This window comes from Sabethes cyaneus, chromosome 3 (genome assembly GCF_943734655.1).
Source record: "Sabethes cyaneus chromosome 3, idSabCyanKW18_F2, whole genome shotgun sequence".
NCBI lineage: Eukaryota > Metazoa > Arthropoda > Insecta > Diptera > Culicidae > Sabethes > Sabethes cyaneus.
The window spans coordinates 254,472,898-254,498,552 of NC_071355.1; the positions used below are offsets into that span (position 1 = coordinate 254,472,898).

Consider the following 25,655-nt stretch of genomic DNA (forward strand, 5'->3'; position numbering starts at 1 on the left):
CAATTACGGTGATTTAAATGCTTATTGGCTTGCATGCAAATAGCATTGGTAATGCTTATTGGTTATCTGGGTGGTTTTCTTCCAAAAAATGGAAGGGTTTACATTAATAAATACCATTTTGATATAAAAATTAATTTTTTAGTGTAAACTACATCCAGGATATTTCTGCTGCTTTATGTCTAAAACCAACTTTTAAGATTATTCAACAAGTATTGCATGAAAACGTGACGTGATGGACAATTTTTATTATTTTTTTCTGAATTCAGTGGATAAAAATCTATAATAATCAATTGAAAAATCCTATGCAGTTTTTTTTTATGTAGACCTGTGTAATTTAACAAATTTGCTGTCCATTAATAATTTTTTCAGATATTGTTTTCTATTAATTCAGGATTTAATTCAGTTTGTATCGCCAATAGAAACACAAAATAATTATTTTTGTCGTTTTCCTGGTTTTTACAATTTTAAACTTTTATGACTTTTTTTGCACGCGTTGGAAGCTTACAAAAATAAAAACTGCACTCAAAATAGTCTGCACATAACTAATGGCAAATTTCTATACGAAATTACATATGATGTAACATATAACACAAAAATGATAGCTGTTTTGCACATAAAGTTCATTTACTGGGCACGTTGTAAAAATCGGTGTGCGAGACGGTAGCAATCTCCAGAGGGTTAGTTGCTATTACACAAATTTACATTTCCCTACATTCACGTAGAAACGTTACAAACAAATGTTACCCGTATGTGAAGCTTGGAAAAACATAAAAAAGTGTTGTTAGAAAATGTGCGTATCATCGAGGGTACGTAAACTATCGAGGTACACTCACATCTGTGGTACACCGGTATCTTTATTTGCCATTTTCGCATACTCTTTATTGACCATGCACTTCTCAAGTAACAATTTTGATTTTATTTTAATTGGAAAGTAGATTTCAGAACCAAATTTTAACAAAAAAAGTAAAATGTAAAAGAAGGTCGCACAAGTTGCGACAATCACCGATCGATTGTTTACATTTTTACATAGGAATAAGTATCTTGTAGTACTCCAAACTAGCGGCGTCTAAATAAGTGGGACTACGAGTTAATTTTTTCCCACTGTGTGCCATTCGGTGCAAATTGAAGAATTTTCTCACACAAAACTGCCTATGTATGACCCTGAGCGGAAAATCAAATCTGATGACATCACTGTACACACAAGTCTTTTTTACACGTTTTTTGCGAATTTCAATAACACACATTTTTATGACGAATTTTGAATTGACATGGTTGTTTTTAAAACGATTTTTGAATTACCGCGATTTATTTTTACAACTTTTTCGAATTAAGGCGGATTTTTATACGGTTTTCTTTTACGCGCCACGAATCTCTCGTGTTAAAAAAGACTTGAGTGTATTGTATTTAAAGGCACTTAACTGATTGAAAAAATATAGCATCGTTGATATTATGTTACTCGATGTATATTTTTTAAAATGGCTTAAAATTTATCATGTGACGTATTTCGCATGTAAAGCCCCGCAAAATTTGATCAGTGTGGTTCCTTTCTTCTATAAACATTTAAATCCAATTAATTGTATACTGAATATCATACAGCACTTACGTTAGCGCAAGTAACATTTATCATAGATAAAATATTTTTTGATTGACAGAAAATATATTAGGGGTAGGTAAATATTGAGAGCAAATTAGTTTTATTTTTATAGGACTAGCAAGGCTATCCAAGTAGTCATCACATGATGTTCTCATAACATTGACGACTTTCAACTTTCAATGTTTAATATTTATTTTTATTTTCAGAAAATCTGTTTTGACGCCGATGCAAAAAAAGAAAACATGAAATGGTTGGTAAAGACTTTAGATTATTTGTTGAATCACACAAACGAAGAACAAGCTAGCCTAGAGCAAGATAAAATTGAAAAGCTAATAGCTCGATATAAAATTCTTATACCAAGCATCGAAACAACCATGATTAAAGTTGAAACATATGCTAAATGCTACACATATCGCGCCGAAACGAGAGAAGTGTGCAATCTATTAAACAAAATTAAGACACAAAATCAAGATTCACCTGCCCCAGATAGCTTCCGAAAAGTTTGTGAAATGATTGAAGAGCAAAACTTCTCGATTAGAGAATTAGATAATCAACGGGCCCATATAATGAACATAATACAGCGAGGTAAAGATTTAGGGAAAAATACGAATTCTCCTAACTTTATCAGTCAAGAAGTTGACAAATTAGAACAATGCTGGAACGAAACATACAATGAAACGGCTTCTAAGATTAAATCTTTAATGGAAGTTCAAAGAGTATGGAATTCTTATAATGAACAGAAAGGAAAAATAGTCGATTTATTACACAATGCTGAACTGGAGCTTAGATCTACCACCCCATTGCAAACGAATCCTAAAAATGTAACTGAAGATTTAAGTGCTAAAAAGCATTTGGTAATTAATCTACATCAAGCATTATCAAAATCCCTTTTATTATTGAACGATTTATGTCGCGATTTGAGCCAATCTATTCCAATTACTTCTAAACATGCAATAGAAAAAGAAATAAGTGACCTTGAAAAAAAAGTTATAAGCACAACCGATTTCGTTGAAAAACGAATAGACTACCTTGAAGATTATAACAACAAATGGAATGAATATAAAACCCGTTTAGAAAGCCTTAAAAGCTGGGCAAATAATGTGTACCCAAAAATGGTGGCAGCAATTAAGCAACCTCATATTACACCAGAGGACCGTGTTATCAAAACAACGCAACTGGAGAACGTGCTCTCTGAGAAAATGAAAATTCTAGACATATTGAATGCTAGTACATCAGATTTGGCATCCAAAGAAGGTAATCTTGATGAAATGAAGCGACTAAAGAGTGAAGTTATACAACTCTGTGGAACATTCAGTGAACTAAACAAAATTGTTATCACAGAAAAGGCTCACGTAGATAAAGATTTAGAAAATTGGAAAAAATTCGGTCATACTGTCGAGGACATCAAACTATGGACAGAGCAGGCTGAAAAAACACCTGATCTAGAGCACAATAAAGTAACAACTTTCACTGAAGCAAATCAGCTAAAAACAAATCTAGATTCTCTAAATGAACAATGCAAATCTAAAATATGCGATTTAAAAGATGTAGCCAGTAGATGCAACACCATCCGGTATGGAATTAAACCAACCGAGGAGTTGGATAGATGTTTTGTAAAACTCAATGACCTTTACGAAAATTCGCAACACATAAGAAATAAAGTAGATAAATTGATACAAAACTGGTCCGTACTTGAAGACGAGCTAAGTAAGCTCGAATGTTTTGTAGTTACATCTCAAAAGAAACTTGAAAACATTTTAACTGAACCAGCAAATGAATTACCAATCGACAAACTGGAAGATAAAATCAAGATGTTAAAGCTACTTAACAATGAGGTCTCTGAGCAACAGGCTAAACTTATCACATTGGTGCATCTCTTTGATCAAATGAACAATAATTTGTCGGATGAAGGCATAATGGATATAAAAAATAAATTAAATAAACCAAAAGACACTTTATCTAAAATCAGTGGACGTTTGCGTGATCTGATCAACAACTATTATGAAAAAATTATTGTACAGCAAAACTTTAATGCACTTATGAGTGAATTCAGTGATTGGATGGATCAGATGAGAATTGGTTTAGCAGAATCAGAAGAAACAGCGATCGATGAAATAGATCTTGCTCTACAAAACGTTCAGTACTTATTGCAACAACATGCAAATAAAAACGACATGTTCGACAAAATTTACTCGCATGTGAAAGAACAGAGTTTAACCGATTCAGTGAACGACAACTCGGTGCTTAATGAGACATATTCATCATTAGCAAGTAACTATCAAAATCTTGAATCCAGCTTGGAAAAATCAAAACAATTTTTACAAAGATGGTCTGAGTTTTCACACTGGGCCCAAAATACTAAAGATGAATTAAATGATTTAGAAGATGCCATTGAGTCTGATAATAAATTAACGGACCATGATTTGAGCCCAGTTGACAACAAATTGTCGAATATCAAAATAAGTATCGCTAAATGGAGAAAGGATATTATTTCCTTAGAACATCAACCATGCATTAAAGTTTGCGACCAACTAAATAAGCCAATCAATGCAGTTGTACTGATTGTTGACTTAGAAAATAAATTAGCGAGTATTCAATCTCAAGTGGATGTTAAGAAAAAAGAAATACAGGAAACATACAACAGAGCACAAAGCTTCAAAGACTTGTATCAAGGGATGATGAATAGTCTAAGCAAAATCTCCAACTGCTTGAAGAATATTACAGAAAAAGTTAAATTAAGCAACATCGATGAATGTTTGGAAGAATTGACGGATTTGAGGGAACAAATCGATCAAGTAGGCTCAGTCAAGATACAAATTCAATATGATGGTAATGCTTTATTAAAACAAAATGCGGCCCCTGCGCTTAATGTCGAAGAGAGAATAGCTGAACTCGATAGGTGTTTAACTAGTGTTCGAAATAAAGCAGACAAAATATTCAATGATTTCACAAGCGTAATTGGCTCCTATAACGAATTCAGTCGAAATAATTTAAGTTTTCGAAATGAACTTAAAAATATGAGCTTTATTAATGCATCCACCGCTCTTACGTTCAATGACAAACATACGTTAATTGAAAGTTTGGAGAAACTTAAAAATACTTCAATCACAATGAAAAATATCAAAAAAACTGGTGATATTGTAGCTAGCAAAGGAGACGAAGTGGGTAAAATTTTTCAATGTTACAATCCTCAAGACTGCGAAAACATATTTAAAAGCATAACACAAAACAATGAAGAACTGAAAGATAGTCTGCAGACACTGATCGATAGCAGCAATTTATTAGATCAACGATTATGTCTTTATAAAGAGATCGAAGATCTTTACCAAAATATAGCAACCTGGTTGGACAAGACTCAAACTCAATTAAGCCGATCCTCGGATAACCCGACAGAAATTGAACACAGAATCTCAACCGTTAAAGCAGAACTACCTACTTATCTATCGCTTAAAGAGAACTTTACTAGTCTCATTGCTACTTTCAAGCATTCTAATAACAATGTACTCCCTAAAGATATTACAGAAATGGAAGAAAAATTGGACAACTTATTTGCTGAAATGAATTGTAAGGAATGTGAACTTTCAGCTAGAATATCTGAATATGCAGCACAAGAACGAAATATGAAAGACTACATACGCATTATAATAGACAATCTTTATAGTATTCGCGAGGAAATTATTCAAAATGACGATAGTAGCTTTGATAGTATCAAACAGTTGCAGAGTCTTGATAATTTGAAAAAGATTAGGCAGAAACTTAATCTACTAGGGGTGAAATTAACTGATCTTAAAAATGATTTCATATGCGTTGAAACAAAATTCAATTCAATTAAAGAAAGCACGATTAACAAAGAAATCAAAAACTTGGAACAGCGATTTGGATGCACACTGAATAGCTTAAATGAAGTGGAAAGTAAATTGAGTAAACTAGTTGAACATTCATTTAGGGAGAAGCTTTTGTCATTTAGTAGACTCATATCTTCTCATGCTGAGAAAGCAAAATGGTGTTACCCAGAAGCCGCAAGTGACAAGCACAATTTAGAGACGAAAAAATGCTCGCTGGAAGATGTTAAGAAATTTATTTCTGTCAATGAATCTGTAATGAACGAAATATCAAACACACTTCAATCAATCGCTATTTTATTTAACCCATCCAAAGTAGCATCTCTCAACGAACTGAAGTGTGAAATCGAGCATGAATTGCAGCATTTAAAAACTACATGTACTGAAATAGAAGCTGACTTGAACGAAAACATACAATTATGGCAACAATATGAGGTGATATCTGGAGAAATAATACAATGTCTTAAGAACCTGGAACAAAAACATAAAATGGATACAATATTATTGATAGATTTAGCCAGTTTGAATGACAAAGTTGAAGAAATTAATAACACCTACGATGCTTTAAAAGAGTTCGAACCTAAATTAAAATTATTGCAAGCGATTGCCAATTCAATAGAAAAGTTAAATCCGGATTCAAGGGTTTTGATGTTAGTGCAACATCTTCTAGCAAAATATAACACGTTCGATAAATATTTCTCGAAGATGTTAGATCGATTACACGATATCCAGTCCAGAAATAATAAATTTAAGCAAGAAGTTTGCAAAGCTCGTAACTGGATTGAACGTATGGAACAACAGAAACCTATGTCGGACGGCTCCTCTGAAAAGGTATATGAGGAATTGACTAACCGACGTGCCACAATTATGGGACAGGAAACTTCAATCAATGAAACGTGTTGTATAGGAGAAAATTTGTACGCCGAAGTAAGCTCTGAGAGCCGCGACAATATTCGAGAAGACATATTATCATTGAGAAATGCATTCCACTCACTAGCTGATGAATGCAACATCGCAATCAAGCGCATCGAAATTAATATCATGAATAAGAAGTCTATCGATGAAAGCTTTATGCAGATATTTAAATGGCTGTCAGATTTACAAAATAAGTTATCTAACCGACCTGGACTTTATACAACTCTACAAGACAAAAAAGCTGCATTTTCAAACTACAATACCATGTTGAACGATGTCAAGTTCCATGAAACTAGTTTTGAACAGTTGCAATCCAAGTTAGCGTCGCTATCGCCCGCTGATTTCACTGATCAACTATCCGAAGCTAGAGAGAAATTCAGACTAATTTTTAATGATTTAACTACCAACCTACGCTCATTGGAAGATTATGTCAATAAGCACACGCACTTCGATAGTTTGCTAGAAAAATCTAGAAACAAGTTATACAGATTACAATCTCAAATTAGTGATATACTGACCAACCACGAGCCAAATAAATTGCAAATTGAAGAAAATTCGATAATCCTCGAAAATATACTCGCCGAAGAAGAACTCGTATATGACAACTTAAATGAATGCTTTAACCAGCTTACATTAGTTTTGGCCCAAACCCATGAAAATGGGCACTCTGAACTCTTAAGAGCATTTGAAGGTAATAAACAAGACTGGAAACAATTTTTTGAAAAATGCAAAACAAGTCAACATAAGCAAAACGAAATGCTTTGCCTATTAGAAAATACTATAAAGCAATTCGATGATAGTCTTGCGAAACTGAGCATATTCAGAGAAACAATAAAAGAACAATCGTTTCAAATTCCTTCACTTGCGAATCAAAAATGTATTGATATGTTAAATCAAATTAGCAACCAAATCAACGATTACGGAATGGATATCCGAAAAATTATTGACGGTTGTCACCCAATTAAATCAAATAACGATATCACGAATAAAATAACGCAACTGCAAACTGAATACCGTTCTATCACAAATTTTTGCTCAGAAGCAGTTGAAAAAGCAAAAACTGCCGTCAACGAACAATCCGATTTTAACCAAGGGTTTGACGAAATCATGAATACTTTGAGAAAAAATATAGCATTACTTCAAGAACATAAGCAGCTGGTAGGTGATTTGAACATACTGCAAAATCGTCAGTTGCTTTTAAAAGAAATAGCTTACAAACGATTAGATTACAGCAATATTCTTGAAGATGTTTTTATCAAGGGTGAAAAAATGTCCTCCGAAGGACGTGAAATTGTACGACATAAACTAGCAGAGCTCAGAAAATTGTGGGATCTTTTTACAGACGAGTTAGAGATAGTAAGTCAAAAAGTTGACCTGTGCGTTCTCCAGTTTGGAGAATTTAGTGCACAACAAGAGCAACTATCGAAATGGTTGAAGGATATTGAACATTCAATGAAAGCAAACGCAGAATTAAAATCAAATATTCAGGAAAAAAGAACTCAATATCAAAACCATAAACTGATCCATCAAGAAGTTCTTTCTCAAACCGGTTTATTAGAATCCGTGTGTAACAAAGCACAGCAATTATTGACATTGATACAAGATCAACACTTGCAAACATATTTAGTATCAATAAAAGATACTTTCAAAAACATCGTTCAGAAATCAAATGATCTATTAAATTACTTGGACAACGGTGTAAATGCACATGCAAACTTTGAAGTTTCCAGTATGAAACTCAGAAATTGGATCACTGAAGAACGAGCCAAGGCTCTGGTTTGTGAAGACGGTGGAGGTGAAAAAAATGAAATTTTAAAACGAATAGAAACTCTTAAAAACTTAAAATCAGTCAGACTAAAAGGTGACGAAATGTTTAATCAGCTCTTGAAATTACATGAAATCAACCAAACTAGTACGGCAGCATCAGGAATTGTAATTTTAGAGAATGAAATAGAAAAAATTAAAAACGAATTGAACGATTTATATATGAAAATTGACGAACAAATCACACATCAGAATAGTTTACTTTCGAGCTGGTCACAGTTTGATAAAGATCTAGATGTGCTTACAAAATGGTGCCGATCAATGGAAGCAATTTTTCGAGAACAGCAATTATTCGACTCATTGCAAACGAAAAGAAATCATTTACAGATATATAAAAATAATCTCAACTTGGTCATTGAAAAGAGAAAGGATATTGATGATTTTGCAACTAGTGCTCAAACCTTATTTAACAAGACAGGGGTTGAAAAAATTAAATTTTACATCAATCAATTGATCAATCGTTACCAACTGTTACAAGTTTTAAGCAAGGAAGTTACTAACAGGAACGAAAACATAGTAACAGATCACATTACTTACGATGAAAAGTTGTCAGCATGCAACGTGGCTATTGATACCATTAATAGTGATGTAGATGTGATTTCAAAGGAAAATATATTATCGCAAAATGGCCCTCTATTGCAAAAAATTGACCTTGAAAAGGATAAAATTGAAAACAACTTGATAAGTCTCGTAGCAGCACACGAAAAAGTTTTACCAGAGACTAACGCTCAAGGACGCGAGAAGTTACGAGAGGATATAAAAAATATCAAGGAACGATGGAGTAATGCATTAGAAGCAATAATTAATCTGAAAAAACAGTGCGATGTAAGAACTGTTCAGTGGTCTTCATATCAAGAAATACTCCAGCAGCTGCTGACTTGGCTAGACCTAACTGAAAGCAAAATAGACCTAAATGATTCACAAAACTGGACTTCAACACAAGAAATTCGATCGAAATTGTTCAAATATAAAGCATTGTTGCAAGAAATTATGAGCCAGAAACGTATGATTGACTCACTCAATGAAAAAGCAATACAAGTATCAATTGATAAAGACAGGGATGTTACAGCAAAAATTCAATCAGTCAACGAACGATATGAAAGACTGAAAAAATCCACTACTGACACAATCGGTAGGTTAGACCATGCACTATCGATTTGCGTTAAATTCAATGAACTTAACAAATTACATCTTGATGAGCAGGAAGTTTTATTGGCAGATTTGAAGCAATTATCAGATGTTTCAGGGAGCAGAAAAATGGTTAAAGATAAAATTCAAAGAGTCCTCGAATTGCAGAATATAGTTCCAACCAGGAAAGAAAATTTGGACAATTTGAGAAAACTAATACTTGACAATAAGGATCTTATTTCTTGTGGAGTAACTAGTAATATGGAACATGATTTACAAAAAATTCAAACAGAATTTGACAATTTCAATACTTCCATAAACGATACTTTAAAACTATTGGAAAATAGACTCGCACTGTGGGATAGCTACCAGCAGCAGTTAGATCATATAAACAACGCATTGGTGGATATAGAAGAGTCCATGCGAAGCTATAGTTTGAAAAACAGCTTACTTGAAAAACAACAACAGCACGAGTTATATCAAACATTGTGCGGAAAAATGAAACAAATCAATCATTTATTCGATAACCTCTTGGATAAATCAACAGAATTGCTACATAGCAGTTGTGATGCAAAGATTGCTTCGAATATGCAACAAATGAAAACAAAGATGCAGACTACAGAAAATACAGTAAAAGATATTGCAAAAATATGTGATCAAGCGTTTCAAGAGCACAAGATTTTTAAAGCAAAATATGATGAATGTGACCAAGCTCTCGATCAAACAAAGGATTTGTATGAAAACAATATATTGAATTGTTCCGATATACCAGATGCTATTCAGAAAATAGGCGATTTGATATCTAAACAAAATGCAATGAGCGTCCAATGCGGTCGCGTATCTGATATGGGAGATATGCTATATTCTACTACCGCTACTGAAGGCCAGCAGAGCATTCGGACAGACATTCAAAAACTACAACAAAAGCTTGATCGCATATTCGACGAAATAAACACGTATTATAAAACTTGTGAAACTCGGTTATCTAGGCTCAATATATTCAATGACAAACTTGAGCAAAGCAAGAAGTGGTTGGAAAGCTTGTGTGAAAATCTTTCACATGAAATAATTTTAAAACCTACACTCGACGAGAAAATTGGTCAACAGCAAGCATATATAGAAATGTCCAGTGAACTCAAAAATTATACACCGCAAGTGGATAGCTTAAAGGATTTAGCAGGCAATATTGACGAACAAACAAACAACATAATATCTAGTTTGGATCAGTTTAATAAAACTTTCAATACATGTGTTGAAAGATGCCAGGCTTTCGTAGAAGCGTACGACAAAATAGTTAATAACCATCGGCAATACTGCAAAGCAGTAATGGAGACATCCGATTTCATTGATGCAAATCACAATACAATTGAGCTCTGGGGTGAAACAGACCTTGATCAAGTCTCCCTAATCACCAATTTAGACCGATTAGTCGATTTGAAAAAAACAATCATAGGAGAAACCAACAGGATAGAACAACTTCGTCAGTTAGGCAACGTAACAATTCCGGATACAAGTGATGACGGACAGATCAACATTAGGACACAGATAGACATATCACAACAAGAGTGGGAAGGACTATTAGTTACAATGGACTCGACTATCGAAAAAATTCAATCTAAAATATGCGAATGGAGTGATTATGAAAACATGCGGACTAATTGTATCGAATGGATGAGGTCTGTCGACTCGAGCATACACTCCATCGATCTAAAGGCTACATTAGACGAGAAAAAGGCAACATTAGATTATCTTAAAACTCTTCAAGGTGAAGTAAAAGCTAAAGAGCTTGAGATCGACTCTTTTACTGATAGAGGTCAACAGCTGTATGTAGGGTATTTAACAAGCAGAAGCTCTCAAGTGTCAGAGTTAGCAATTAAATACCAACAAACATCAAGTCGTGTAAAGGAACTTACGAGCCGATGGCAACAATATGTTATAAGTCATCAAGAACTGTCAGCGCAAATTGAAAACCATAGGCAATGGCTGAACGGAATTAAAGAAAAAATAAATTATTGCTCAGACACCACAGCAACCACAGAGAAGGAATTACAAAGCAAAATGAAAATCATTCAAGATTTATTAATTAACAAAGATGAGGGTACTGCTAGGATGCAGGCGATCATTGACTTATCGCAACAAGTGCTATCGTGCACAACACCTACAGGACACGATTCCATAAACCGCTCAATATCGTCGCTGCAAGATGAATGGTCCGCTATGAGTTTAAAAATGATTGACGTCAAATCACTTTTGGATGAAGCTCTCAACCAGTGGTCTGGTTTTCTGGACCAAGTAAGCGATTTGAAAGCGAAAATCGAATGGATAGAGAAAGAATTTGCATCACTTTCAGAGCTCCAAAGCACTATGGCTGACAAACGGGCTCAATTGGATAAAATTAAAAATACAGAGGAAAGAATTCGCATTGAAAGGATTGAAATTGAGCCTTTACGCCAAAAAGTAAAAGAAATGACTTGTTCAGGTCAGAAAACTCAAGCGGTATCTGCTGCTAGTCAAATCATCGGGAAGTTTGATTATATCACCGAGCAAATCAATAAATTACTGAATGACAGAGAGGATCAATATCGTGATCATCGGCTTTACAAAGAAGCATACGACGATCTTACTAGTTGGATTAATCGAGCACGGGAAAAAATACCCTGTGCCAAACAGCAGTCATTAAGTGATAAGTTAACCATTGATAATGCAATCGCACCGCTAGACGCTCTTTTAAATAAAAAGGCTCAAGGTGAACTATTGGTTGAGCAACTGGTTCATACAGGTGAGGTAGTAACGGCTTCAACTTCTGTCTCAGGAAAACAGATAATTAATACTGATATCAGCGAACTAAAAAGTAATTTTGAAAAGCTTTTCCAAGAAATAGAATTACAAAAACGAAATTTTGAAAAAACAAACACTTTACTTCGAGAATACAAAGATGAATACGAACGTCTTTCAGAATGGTTGCAGCAGATTGATATTATTGTGAAAAATAATAAATTGGCCATGTCCTCAAATATTCAAGATAAGGAAAAACAAGTAAAAGATATGCGAGACATAATAGCTAAATTAAACGATGGAAGTGTAGAGCTGGATAAATTTAATTTGTTTGCGGCCCCACTTTTGCAATCACATCTGGATTCCTATATAAGTAACCAATTAAGGCATCTTAATTCTCGCTATCAAGTACAAATGAATATTACCAAAGATGTACTTAAGAAAGTAGAATCGAACTATGAACTCCACAAAGAATACGATAAAAACTTATTGGAAGCAACTCGTTGGATAGATAATGCGAAGGAAATAGTCCGTTGTTCCACTGAGAATACCGATCATGTAAGCAAAGAAAATCTAGAGAAACGACTTGAAAAAATCATTGATCTGATCCAAAATCGCGAACATGGACAGTCCCTCGTGAACAATACAATTAACCTAGGGGAGAAAGTATTAAAAACGACAAAGTCAGATGGAAAGGAAATAATTAACAATGAAATTAAAGAAGTGCAAAATAACTGGGATCGTATTGTTAAAAAAATGTCAACAGCGAAAGTTCATTTAGAGACAAGTTTACTGCAATGGGCGGATTATAACTCTAGCTATAACCATCTACAACAATGGATACAGGACCGAGAATCTAAACTGCAACGAGTTTCAGAACAAAAAACCGTTAGATTCAAAACTGGAACACCCACTAGCATTAGTACAGGATTAAATGAAAGAAGAGCGAATTTGCGCCAGGCCAATGATATCGTACAAGACATTGTGTCGTTTGAACCGATGATTCATTCAGTAGCTAGTAAAGCTTCCGATTTACATCAAATATCTCCTGCATCGGAAATATCGAAAAAATATGAAAATCTTAGTACGCAAGCAAAAGAACTTTTTGCTAAACAAAAAGAAACTGTTGAGATGCATCAAGCTTTTATTGATTGCAGCAACGAATTTGCTGCCTGGATTCGGCTGGCAAAGGAAAGTTTAAATAAATGTTCCGATCCTAGAGGCGACAGAGATTCTCTGGTATCAAAACTGACTCAATTGAAAATTCTTGATAAAGATGTAAATGTCGGACAAATAAAGCTTGAAAAGGCACTAGAACAAGCGGATATAGCATGTCGAAATATTCAGACCGATGAATGTGAAGCCATAGAGAAAGAAGTGGCAGTTCTCCAAGAAGAATTCGATAACTATGTCATGGCTTTAAAACGAATCAGTGCTGCTTTGGAAAATGGAATTGTTCGATGGAAAGAATACGATAACCATTATACGGGAGCATTCAATTGGTTGGACAAATTAGAGCAGGAAATTCAATCTTATAACAGAATGCAGAACTCCTTAGAACAAAAAAAAATTGTGCTGGAGGAATTTCAAGAAAAGTTACAAACACTTTTCGATTGGCAGAAAGAACTAGACAATTTGAATATCAAAGCCCAGGTTCTTTTAGATATTTGCGCCGATACACGAGTTAGCAATGGTATAACACAGCTCACCACCAAATATAACGTTTTGATATCTATAGCGAAAGAAATTATGCGGCGTTTAGAATTACATTACCAAGAACATCAGCAACATAATACCTTATTTGGAGAATGTCAAGATTGGTTAGATCGTATCCGTGAAAAACTAAATGAATGTAATGCTACTCCACAGACAATAGTTGAAACACAATCAAAACTAAATATAATAAAAGGTATCCGTCAAAGTCTCGAGCAGGGTCAAAATAAACTACGATACTTATTTGAACTTAAAGAAAAAATTATGATAAGTACTGAATCAAACGGCGCCACAAAAATAGCAGAGGATACAGATGGGTTGAAAATAGAATACGAATCATTAATGTCAGAGATAAATGAGATCAGGCAAAGATTGTTAGGACATTTGTCAAATCTTGAAGATGTTTGTAAGTTTGTAAAAACGCTTACTGAATGGATAGAAGAGGTACATAAGAAAATAGATGATGGAACTGTATCAATTGAGTTCTCAGATAAACGGGCAGTTTTAGAAAAACTTAGGACCATTCAACGAGAAACTACAAATTATAATGACGTCAGTGACAAAATTAAAGCTAAAATTTCGGAGAACACTGCATTCGCTAATGAAAATTGCCACAAAATTCTAAACGAGTATGCAGCATTAGTAGGTAGAGTAGAAAATGAAATCGAACGTTTGGAAAATCAAGTCAGCAATTACGAAAAGTTTAGGCAAGGATTGCAAGAACTATATGATTGGATGAAACATACACGCCAAAATATCGAAAAGCTTTCAGATTATCACGGCGATCGTGAACATATTGTGGAAAAGTTAGATAAAGTCAAAAGTATAGAATTGTCTTTGTCGGAAGGAAAAGTTTTACTGGAGAACGCTAACGAAATCGGTAACAATTTACTTGCAATTCTTGATCAAGATGGACATGACGCTGTAAAACGTGAAATATCACAAGCGAAATCCGACTGGGGAGAAATTGAGATTTTTTCAAATACAATATGCAAAGCGTTAAATGATGTGCTGGCCTCATGGGAGAGTTTTTATGAGAAATCAAACAACTTAAGCTCGTTTATACTCGAATTTAAAGGAAAAGTGGTTGCCCTGGACGATCCCAACATTGCCGAGCAAGAAAATAACATAAAAAGTCTAAAGGTAATTAGTAAGCATATGCGTCTATTTCGTACACTAGTAACTAACCTACGCATGTCTACCTTATTTCCATCATTCCATTTTATGTGATGCCGACAAAATATCGAAAATAGCATATTTTGGAAATAATATTGACCAAGAAGTCTTCTGTCGAAGAACTTAACGATATATGCGAAGCATTAGTGGAGAAAAGTGCTTGCCCTACTGTACGAGATCAAACCGTTGATCTTCAAAAAAGTTACTCATCACTACTATCAAACCTGCAAGGTGAGCACACGTTTCCTAGTAATTTAATCATATTTCTCTCTATAACACTTGTTGCCTACAATGATCAATACAAACTCAGCCTGAAAACAATTGAGAATATATTAATATTTTTTCCAGGACTCATAGCCAAACAGGAGAAAAATGTTGCAAGTCATACCGAGTATCTATATTATAAAGAAGAGCTTCAAAAATGGATCGAGGATGCAAATCAAGCCATTACTGCGTCCCAAGTCAAAACTTCCGATGATTTACCAGATACAAAAAGAAAAATTGCAAATATGCAAAATCTTTCGAATTCTATCCCACAAGGCACAAAGCTTTTCGAGATGTTGCAGGATTCTTTTACAAAATCTTCGTATTTGCACTCCGAACAAAAACAAACAGATATGTTCCAGAGCATTTCAGACATAAGAGATGCTCTTGACTCAATTATTCTGAAAATCGGCAGTACTTTAAATGATTTGAATGTCAGGTGTAATCGGTTGGAGTTATATGAAGATCTAAAAAAACGAATATCCGACTGGTTAAATATTACAGAAGGCGTTTTCAAAACACTCCCAGAAACGCATGGGGAAATGAGCGATGTAAGAACAGTTTTAGAACGAATCAAACACATACAAAATGAAATTTTATTCAAACAAACGGATTTAGAAAATATTAATCTTGAAGCAAATAACCTTTTTGATGCAAATAGAAGCTCTATTGAAAGTGATAGTGTAAATAACCTCACTCAAAGAAGCTTGAAATTAAACGAACAATGTGGTTATTTTATTGAATCCCTGCAAGCAGAGTTAGAAGATCAAATGGCCTATTACCAAAACTTGCAAGAAATTGAAAAATGGCTTTTGCAGATTTCATTTCAACTTATGGCCCATAATTCTTTATACATTCATAACAGAGAACAAACTGTCGAACAGATTACGCAGCATGAAAAACTTCTTGCAGAAATCCAGAATTATCAAACAAATATTGACGACATAAACGTTAAAGGACAATCACAGATTGATCGTTACGTACTCGCAGCACCAGAAATCAAAAATAAAATTGAAAGTCAAATGAAAAACATTCGAGATAGTTATAATTCCTTATTAAATACATCCGTGCAAATTAAAAATCGTTTACACGATTCACTAAACAAATTTCAAGAATATGAAAACACTTTAGATGACATAATTAACAATCTGAATAAAATGGAACCAGAGATACAGAACGAAAAACAAATCGAAATAGCTAATCACGAGCATGGTAAAACAGTACTAGAGAAATCACAAATGTATCAACACAAATTACATCTGGAAAAAAGTCGATTAATTCACGCTATCCAAGCATGTGAAGCAGCTACCGCCAGTATAAGCCGTCCAAGTTCACCAGTAGAGATATCCCATCAAGTCGTCCCAGAAAAGGAGTTGATGGTTCGGGCACGCTTGGAGGACGTAATTGATGAAGTAAGTCTTGATTATTTAGTGTTTTCTTTATAGCCTTTTAACAAATTGGCACATAGCACGCAGTAGCGCTTATTAAACCATATACATATCCAATAATAATTGTTGTATCTATTACAGGTTCAGACTTGGATTACAGAACTTATATCTATCATCAATGAGTTTGAGAAGCAACTAAAAGAAAAGTGTGACTTAGAACAGTGGATTGAGAAACAAAACATTATCGTCGGTGACTGGCGGTTAAAACCGAACAAATTTCGTGCTGAAGCAGCCGAGATTGAATTGCGACAAATGAAAAATTTGCTTGGAGATATTACTAGAAAAAAAGAAGAATCGCAAGTTCAGGATGCAACATTGTTAAATGAATTGGAAAAATTACATAGAAACCTTGAACTAGCAATTGCTGAAAAGGTTGAAAATCAACTCACCATCGATAAATACAGAAAACATCATAGCGCAATTCAAAACCGATTAGATTCCATCAGCCAGCAAATTGATAATACTGAAAAAGGCAGTGGATTGAATTGTAAGCAGAAGTTGGAAAAAATATTGAACATAAACGATCTTCTAACAAGTGATAGTGACGAAATTGCCGTTTATAAAGAAAGCGCTTCGCATGCTGCTAAGATTGTAAACAATTTAGATGGTCAGCAAATTGCAGAACATGTTAAAACAATCGAACGCAGACATTATGACATTAGTAAGCGATTATCTCGAAAACTGGATAATTTAAATTCCACTAACAAAACGTGTACTACGATTTCTAATGAATTATCGGAAACTGAAGAATGGTTGATCCATAAATCTAAATTTCTTGAAACACCGTACCTACTTGAAGCAGATGTGAAATCAGCTGAGACTCGACAGGATATACTTCAAAACTTGCTTAAAGAAACAGAAGGAAAACGGACACATTTAGATATTCTTGGTAAAAGATATTCAAGTGTGCAAACTGATTTAGAACCAGACGAAAAACTGGAACTTGAAAAAAATATGCAAGCATTGAGTCAAAAGATTAATTTGTTATCAAGTGCCATTCGTAAAGAAATTGAGAAAAATGTTGAGGATCTGTTATGCCGCAGAAATATGCAAAACAATTTCGAAATGACTCGAACGTGGATCAAAACCAAACAAATGGATATCAACAAAATCTCCGATCGAATTCCATTATTAGCATCAAACGTGAAATCAGAGATAAAATTATGCCAACGCCATGAACATGCTATAAAAGAATTCGAAAGCAACGCTTTCAAAGATATGTTCCGACAAGCGAACGAAATAATGAAAGAATGCTCTGATGATGGTCGTCAAAAACTGACAAAAGATTTAGAAGAAATTAGCAAGAAGTTGCAAACTCTAATTGAAAGTTGTACCAATAAGATTTCTTATATGGAAAAAGAGCTACATAAACGCTGTGAATTCGAAAAAAGAAAAGAGCAGTTTTTAAAATGGCTTAACGAAGCCGAATCCATTATTTCACTAGATCTAAATACCACTGACCTGACAATTCTCAAGGAACAACAACTCACAATGATTAACATGTGTGAACAATGTGCAGCTATGAAGGAATTACTAAAAGAGCTTGAAGAATATAAAACTTTGATAGCTCCTACATTGTGCCGTTCAGATGAAAGTAACATCATAAGCCAAATAAAGATCATCAACGAAAAATGGAACGCTACTGATAATGCGTTGAAAATTAAAAGAAAGAAACTCTGCGATCATATTGAAGAGTACGAACTTGCATTGGAAAAAGTAAAAAGCTGTACAAAATTCCTGACTGATGTCGAAAAGAACATTCGAGATATCAATAAACCAATAGCAAGTAAAATAGAAAACATACAAGATTTTCTATTATCGTATGAATCGATTTTGGGCAGTCTGAGAGATCGGAGGCTAGAATTGAGTACCATTTTGCTTGCAAACATACCACACCTAAAAGAAAATAAAATAAGGATAGAAGAAATGATTAATACCATAGAAGAACAGCTTAAGCGGCTAAGAACAATGCTAAATATGAGAGATCTGTTTGTCGGAGCTGTTAATGAAGTTGTTAAAGCTTTGTCTAAAATAAATACTGATTTCAACGAAGTAGACAAACTTGCTAGCGACGTGGACGATCGTTTGAATCGTTATATAGAAATTTTTCACCAAATAAATCTATGTACGACACTACTTGCAAATGCGAGCGACAAAGGACGAGTCATAGCAAATGAAGGAACAGATCTTGATCGTCAAAACATTGTAGATCAACTGCATTCTCTGCAATTGCAGTTAGATTCGATTCGAAAAAGTATTGAAATCGAACAGGATAAATATAGGAAACAACGCCAATTTCATCATGCAATTTATAAAGAACTGACCACTCTCCTTGACTGGTTCCAGCAAAACAGTAATCTTATAAAATCTCGTCCATTATATAGTGAAGACATAAATGTATCAGCTGGTCATGTTGCCAGTAATGAAAAGTTAAGCATCCAAGCTCGCAATCATCTGAATCAAACACATGAGTTACTCAACAAAATTAAATTTGAAACTCACTTACCTACGGAACTACAACTCAAAGTTACACAAGCGAAAGATTTCTTAACAAATGTACCACCTGAATTGACTGCACGCGAATGTTACATACAGGAAAATCATACACACCGCAAAGCGTTTAGTGTTAGTCTAAGCAAGCTCAATGATTGGTTCAAAGCGGCAGAAAATCAATTGTCACTACCCTTTACTTTTAACATTGATTTTAATGAAATAGATTCAAATCTGGCTGATTTGGAATCGTTTCTAAGAACAGAAACAGACATACGAAACTTGTTATATCACGATATTCAAGAGCAAGCGGATCAGTTCTGGCACACACTTGACAATGTTGACCAAGAGAGGTGCTTAGCAAACCTAAATTCCTACAAAACTAAACTTACCGAATTATTACATCGAAGCGCAATTAAGCAGAACGAATTACTAAAAAACAAAGATACTATGCAGCGATATTCTACTCTACATGAAAAAGTTTTACATTGTCTTACTAAAATCAAACTTAATGACGCGTTAATGGCATTACCTACTCTTCCAGCTCGCATAGATCATATCAGCAGACTTCTAAAAGAAACTCAGGTATGTATCAAACACAATATGGGTATCGTTAAAAGATTACCAGACGTGCAAAATCCGACATTCGATTGAGTATTCTCCATGTGCAATTTGAAATTATATCTTAAACGACCTCTACCCTAGATTTACGTAGGTAAATATAATTCACTGAGCTCTACTTCATTCAAGAATAAATTAATTTCAAGTAACACCTTAAACGCTCTTTCCCCAAGATTTACGCAAAAATAACTCACTGAGCTCTCCATTATTCAACACTAAATTCTAAATCAAAACTATGTACTTCTCATCATCTTCTATACCTATAAAGAAGGATTTCTGTCTGTCTGTCTGTCTGTCTGTCTGTCTGTCCTGTGTTCCTTATAGAATCAAAAACTACTGAACCAATCGGCGTGAAAATTTGCATGTAGAGGTTTTTGGGGCCAGGAAAGGTTTTAGTGATGGTTAGAGACCCCTCCCCCCACTAAGAGGGGGGGCTCCCATACAAATGAAACACAAATTTCTGCATAACTCGAGAACTAATCAAGCAAATAGAACCAAATTTGGCATGTGGGTGTTTTCGGTGACAAGAATTTATTCTAGGGTAATTTGAGACCCCTCCCCTCTTTATAAGGGGAATTATAACTCCTCTCCCCTTTAAGAGGGGGGGTTTCCATACAAATTTCCTCATAACTCGAGAACTAATCAAGCAAATGGAACCAAATTTGGCATGTGAAGGTTTTCGAGGGCAAGAAAATTTTCTATGTTGAATTAGGACCCCTCCTCACTTTAAGAGGGGGGGCTCCTGTACAAATGAAATACCAATTTCCTCATAACTCGAGAACTAATCAAGCAAATGGAACCAAATTTGGCATGTGTGTGTTTTTGAAGACAAAATTTTTTTCTATGATGAATTGGGACCCCTCCCCACTTTAAGAGGGGGGCCTCCTATACAAACGAAATACAAATTTCCTTATAACTCGAGAGCTAATCCAGCAAATGGAACCAAATTTGGCATGTAGGTGTTTTTGGAGGCAAGAATGTTTTCTATGATGAATAAGAACCTCTCCCCACTTTGGGAGGGGGGGCTCCTATACAAATGAAATACAAATTTCCTCATAACTCGAGAACTAATCAAGCAAATAGAACCAAATTTGGCATGTGGGTGTTTTCGGTGACAAGAATTTATTCTATGGTGAATTGAGACCCCTCCCTCTTTATAAGGGGAATTGTAACTCCTCTCCCCTTTAAGAGGGGGGGCTTCCATACAAATTTCCTCATAACTCGAGAACTAATCAAGCAAATGGAACCAACTTTGGCATGTGAAGGTTTTCGAGGGCAAGAAAATTTTCTACGGTGAATTAGGACTTCTCCCCACTCTAAGAGGGGGGGGCTCCTGTACAAATGAAATACAAATTTCCTCCTAACTCGAGAACTAATCAAGCAAATAGAACAACATTTGGCATGTGGGTGTTTTTGGAGACAATTTTTTTTTCAATGATGAATTGGGACCCCTCCCCACTTTAGGAGGGGGGGTCCTATACAAACGAAATACAAATTTCCTCATAACTCGAGAACTAATCCAGCAAATGGAACCAAATTTGGCATGTAGGTGTTTTTGGAGGCAAGAATGTTTTCTATGATGAATAAGAACCTCTCCCCACTTTGGGAGGGAGGGCTCCTATACAAATGAAATACAAATTTCCTCATAACTCGAGAACTAATCAAGCAAATAGAACCAAATTTGGCATGTGGGTGTTTTCGGTGACAAGAATTTATTCTATGGTGAATTGAGACCCCTCCCCTCTTTATAAGAGGAATTATAACTCCTCTCCCCTTTAAGAGGGGGGACTTCCATACAAATTTCCTCATAACTCGAGAACTAATCAAGCAAATGCAACCAAATTTGGCATGTGAAGGTTTTCGAGAGCAAGAAAGTTTTCTATGGTGAATTAGGACCCCTCCCCACTTTAAGAGGAGGGGCTCCTGTACAAATGAAATACAAATTTCCTCATAACTCGAGAACTAATCAAGCGAATTGAACCAAATTTGGCATGTGTGTGTTTTTGGAGACAATTTTTTTTTCAATGATGAATTGGGACCCCTCCCCACTTTAGGAGGGGGGGTCCTATACAAACGAAATACAAATTTCCTCATAACTCGAGAACTAATCCAGCAAATGGAACCAAATTTGGCGTGTAGGTGTTTTTGGAGGCAAGAATTTTTTCTGTGATGAATTAGGAGCTCTTCCCACATTAGGAGGGGGGCTCCAATACAAATGAAATACAAATTTCCTCATAACTCGAGAACTAATCAAGCAAATAGAACCAAATTCGGCATGTGGAGGTTTTTGGAGGCAAAAATATTTTCTACGGTGAATTAGGATCCTTCCACACTTCAAGAGGGGGGGCTTCTACACAAATGAAATACAAATTTCCTCATAATTTGAGTACTAATCAAGCAAATGGAACCAAATTTAGCATGTAGGAGATTTTTGAGTCTTGAATTTATTTTATGATAGTTAGAGACCTCTCACCCCTGTGGTAGGGGGATATGGACTTTCATACAAATAAAACAGAAATTTTTGCGAAACTCAAAAACTAATCCAACTCGAGAAATTCGAGACTCTTCCATAAAACATTAATCAATAACAATAACAAGATCATTCAGGACGAGCCGGTCGCGAGTGTTGTCGGTGACCCGCCGTCGGAAGCGCCGCCCACTGGGGGGCTTGCAAAACTCGAGAAGTGACAAAGATCATCCGAGATTCATGATTTATGTACAACACAGGTTAATTTGTGGCAATACGAAGTTTGTCGGGTCAGCTAGTGTAAAATAAAGGCTTTTCACGGAATTTCGCAGATCGATTTTAAATGTCCATTTCCGATTCAACTGAAGCGTTGCATTGATATTCTTTAAAAAAAACCCGAATTAATCCACCTAGCGGTGTGACCTAGCCTTTCTACTGTAATAATAATTATTTTTGACGTAGGACTACGTCTTTGATTTCTATATTGGGGTGCACTTTAGAAAAGGGAATATGTAATGAAAAGTGGTTATAGTTTGCTCGCTTATAACTCAGTCATCTCTCAATAGAACCTAGCGATATTGGTATCAATCGATTGGAAATTTTTCTTAGAATCCATTACAATACAGCAGATTAGGGGAGAGTAGTCAACAGTGAGACAACAGGGACAGTGAGACAACGTGAATAACTTCGCCGTAAAGCATTCAAGGTCCATGATATTTTCATGGAAGGTGAAGTGTAACTTAAAAGTCAGATGACTAGTATTAGGCCATTGCAAATAATTTCAAAAGTTTTTGTCAAGCCCCCCCCCCCTTGGAAATTGGCTTGAAAAATCGGGGGGCAAAAAAATATGAGTTAATTTTTTTTTATAAAATCAAAAAATGAGTGTACGAGTTGAGTTATTGTTTCTAGCACGAAGATTTTTGCATGGAAAATAATAACGTATATTTTAAAAGCAAGAATAGAGTTGGTTTTCACGTTTAAACTTTAAATAAACATGCTTAAAATCAATATTTTTCTTGCTCGATTAAAAAAATCTCTTTGTTTTTTTTCGCCTCCCCCCTTCAGTGGCTCAACACCGGAAGGACAAAAACTTTATAAAATATTTGTAATGGTCTTATTCCTTCATATGAATATATATGTAGATATGAAAATAGTCGGAATTTTCAATCATAGCGAGCCATAATATATCCTTTATACACACAATAAACAGTACGTCCTCTAAACTATTCTTTAACCGAAAAATATGGTTTAAAATGAATTCAAATATGTGTCTCAGTATTCAATACTTGTTGTCTCACTCTTCCCACCTATTATGAAACAGTGAGACAAAAATACACCTTCACATTTGTGGCTGTAACTAATTTAGCTATTAACCAAAATGACTGAAATTTTTTTTCAGACAACTAGAAAGATATACCTTTCAAATGGAATAAAGAGCTCGTTGATAGCTATCACCAAAAAAAAATTTAAAAATTTTGGAAAAAAGTGTCTCAATGTAGACGTCTTTCCCCTACATGTTTCCCTAACAAACTTTTAAATAATTGAAAATGTTAAGCATTGTCTAACTAAAAATCCATGCTCGGTGATTGGTATTGTTAGACGTTGATTTGCCGTAGCGATAATGGTGTTTCCATAGCACAAGCAGTACAGTTGTATACAACCGTACTTAAATTTACACTCATTCCAGTTTTTACACTTGCATTTAATGGTTTTCGTTATATTTTTCCTTTATTTTTATAAAAAAAAGTGACAAAGCTCTCTCGTCCCAACAGGTCGAAGATTCATAACGACATTCAGACTTATACGAATTTGATATCTGTGCTTACGAAGTACGCCAGAAAAGGTGATAAAGTCCTCGTTTATGCTGCTTGAGCGTAGCTTTTTGCAAAGGGCAAATTAAGCTCGATGTCTTGTTTGAATACGCCGCTGGAGCTATTTATTTGTGTTGTTGTCCGCGGCCACCAGCGATCCCACATACACGTACTCATCTTCCACTTCTGGTTCGTCGTCATCAACGATTACCATTCGCGATATGCGCATGTTCGTCTCCGTTCCTCCGCAAACTTCGTGGCTACGCAGGTGACTTTGATATTAAAACCAGATACTTTGCCACGGCGATTTGCGCCAATCCTCCTGTCCTCCGCTTTCAGTCTAGCGCAAATGTCACCTGCGTAGCCACGAAGTTTGCTACCTTTACTGGCAATTAAACTTCTCGTTCCGATATCAGCTTGTCGGATCACCCGCTCAAAAGCGATGTTAAAATGCCTGCGGGATAAGCTGTCAGCTTGTTTCGACCCTCGTCACATCTCGATCCCATGGACTCTAACAGTCTCTCCCAGCCGAGATTCGAACATACAGCTGGTTGGTGTTAAATCAAACCGGACCAAATCGCAAAATTGACCAAAAAAAATATGAGTTAATGACAGCAAACGATTTCTAAGCTACATTTTATTCTAATCAGACTACATAACTGTTGCAAACAGTAAGAACGAGTTGATTTCGAACGATTAATAGGGTAAGGGATCTAGTTTTCGACCCTGTGCTAGTTTTCGCACCACTGCTGAAACATTCATCAAATAGATTCCTAAGAAAAAGGAAGAGAAAAGCTATTATTTAGGATATTGTCAAGGTTGTTATTTTGCTAGAAATTTTGCAATACCCCACCAAAATTGGCGTCTGTACGTCCAAATAATCAATTTTTTAAGCTGGGACTGGAGTTCGAGTGTTTTCTTTTCGTCTAGTGAAAACATATACGAAATCAAAATTTCCATAAATTGTGTATATAAAGCAAAGCCATGGGTTTATACCGTCTTTAGACATTACCCTTCTTTATCGACAGACTTCGCAGCCGGCTGTTAGAGTACAGGAAAATTACGGGGCCAGTGCAACAATCCTACTGACACTAACTAGCAAGCACCGCCTAGCCGAGATTCGAACATACGACGACTGGCTTGTTAGACCAGCATCGTACCTCGAAGCTAGGCTGGGCGGTGTATATTAGGACACTGAATTAGTGCAATATGTTATTATACAAAGAAAAGGCAATATTTCTGTCCAATTTTCTTTGGTTACAGTGCATATTTGTTTTTTATGATGTAATTAAAGACGTTTAAAAAAGTACGAAAATTGAAACGCGAAACTGTTTGTGATCTAGTTTTCGACCGGTCGAAACAGCCTGCTCTATGCTTTCAAAGACGCTTGTTTCATTGTTCGACCTCGTTCAAAAGCCATGGAAGTGGAAAGTAACCAGACCTGAAAGTAATTGTATGATTTCAGGCGTTTTCCGGGATTGCATTTCAAACATTTTGCATCTATTCATTCAAAGGAGAAGGGTAACTGAAATAGTCTACAAAACCCGAATTAATCCACCTAACGGCGTGACCTAGCCTTTCTACTGC

General features: G+C 35.2%; 1 protein-coding gene across 2 annotated transcripts in view; it reads left to right on the forward strand.

Moving 5' to 3' along the window:
- LOC128744730 (muscle-specific protein 300 kDa) overlaps positions 1-25,655 on the forward strand; it is an 89,314-nt gene that overhangs the window by 25,738 nt on the left and 37,921 nt on the right. For both annotated transcript variants that reach the window (XM_053841929.1, XM_053841930.1), the window contains exons 6-9: positions 1,801-14,934; positions 15,045-15,198; positions 15,316-16,643; positions 16,761-19,754. In XM_053841929.1, coding sequence (XP_053697904.1) covers positions 1,801-14,934; positions 15,045-15,198; positions 15,316-16,643; positions 16,761-19,754 — 17,610 coding nt within the window. The remainder of the gene's footprint in view (positions 1-1,800; positions 14,935-15,044; positions 15,199-15,315; positions 16,644-16,760; positions 19,755-25,655) is intronic.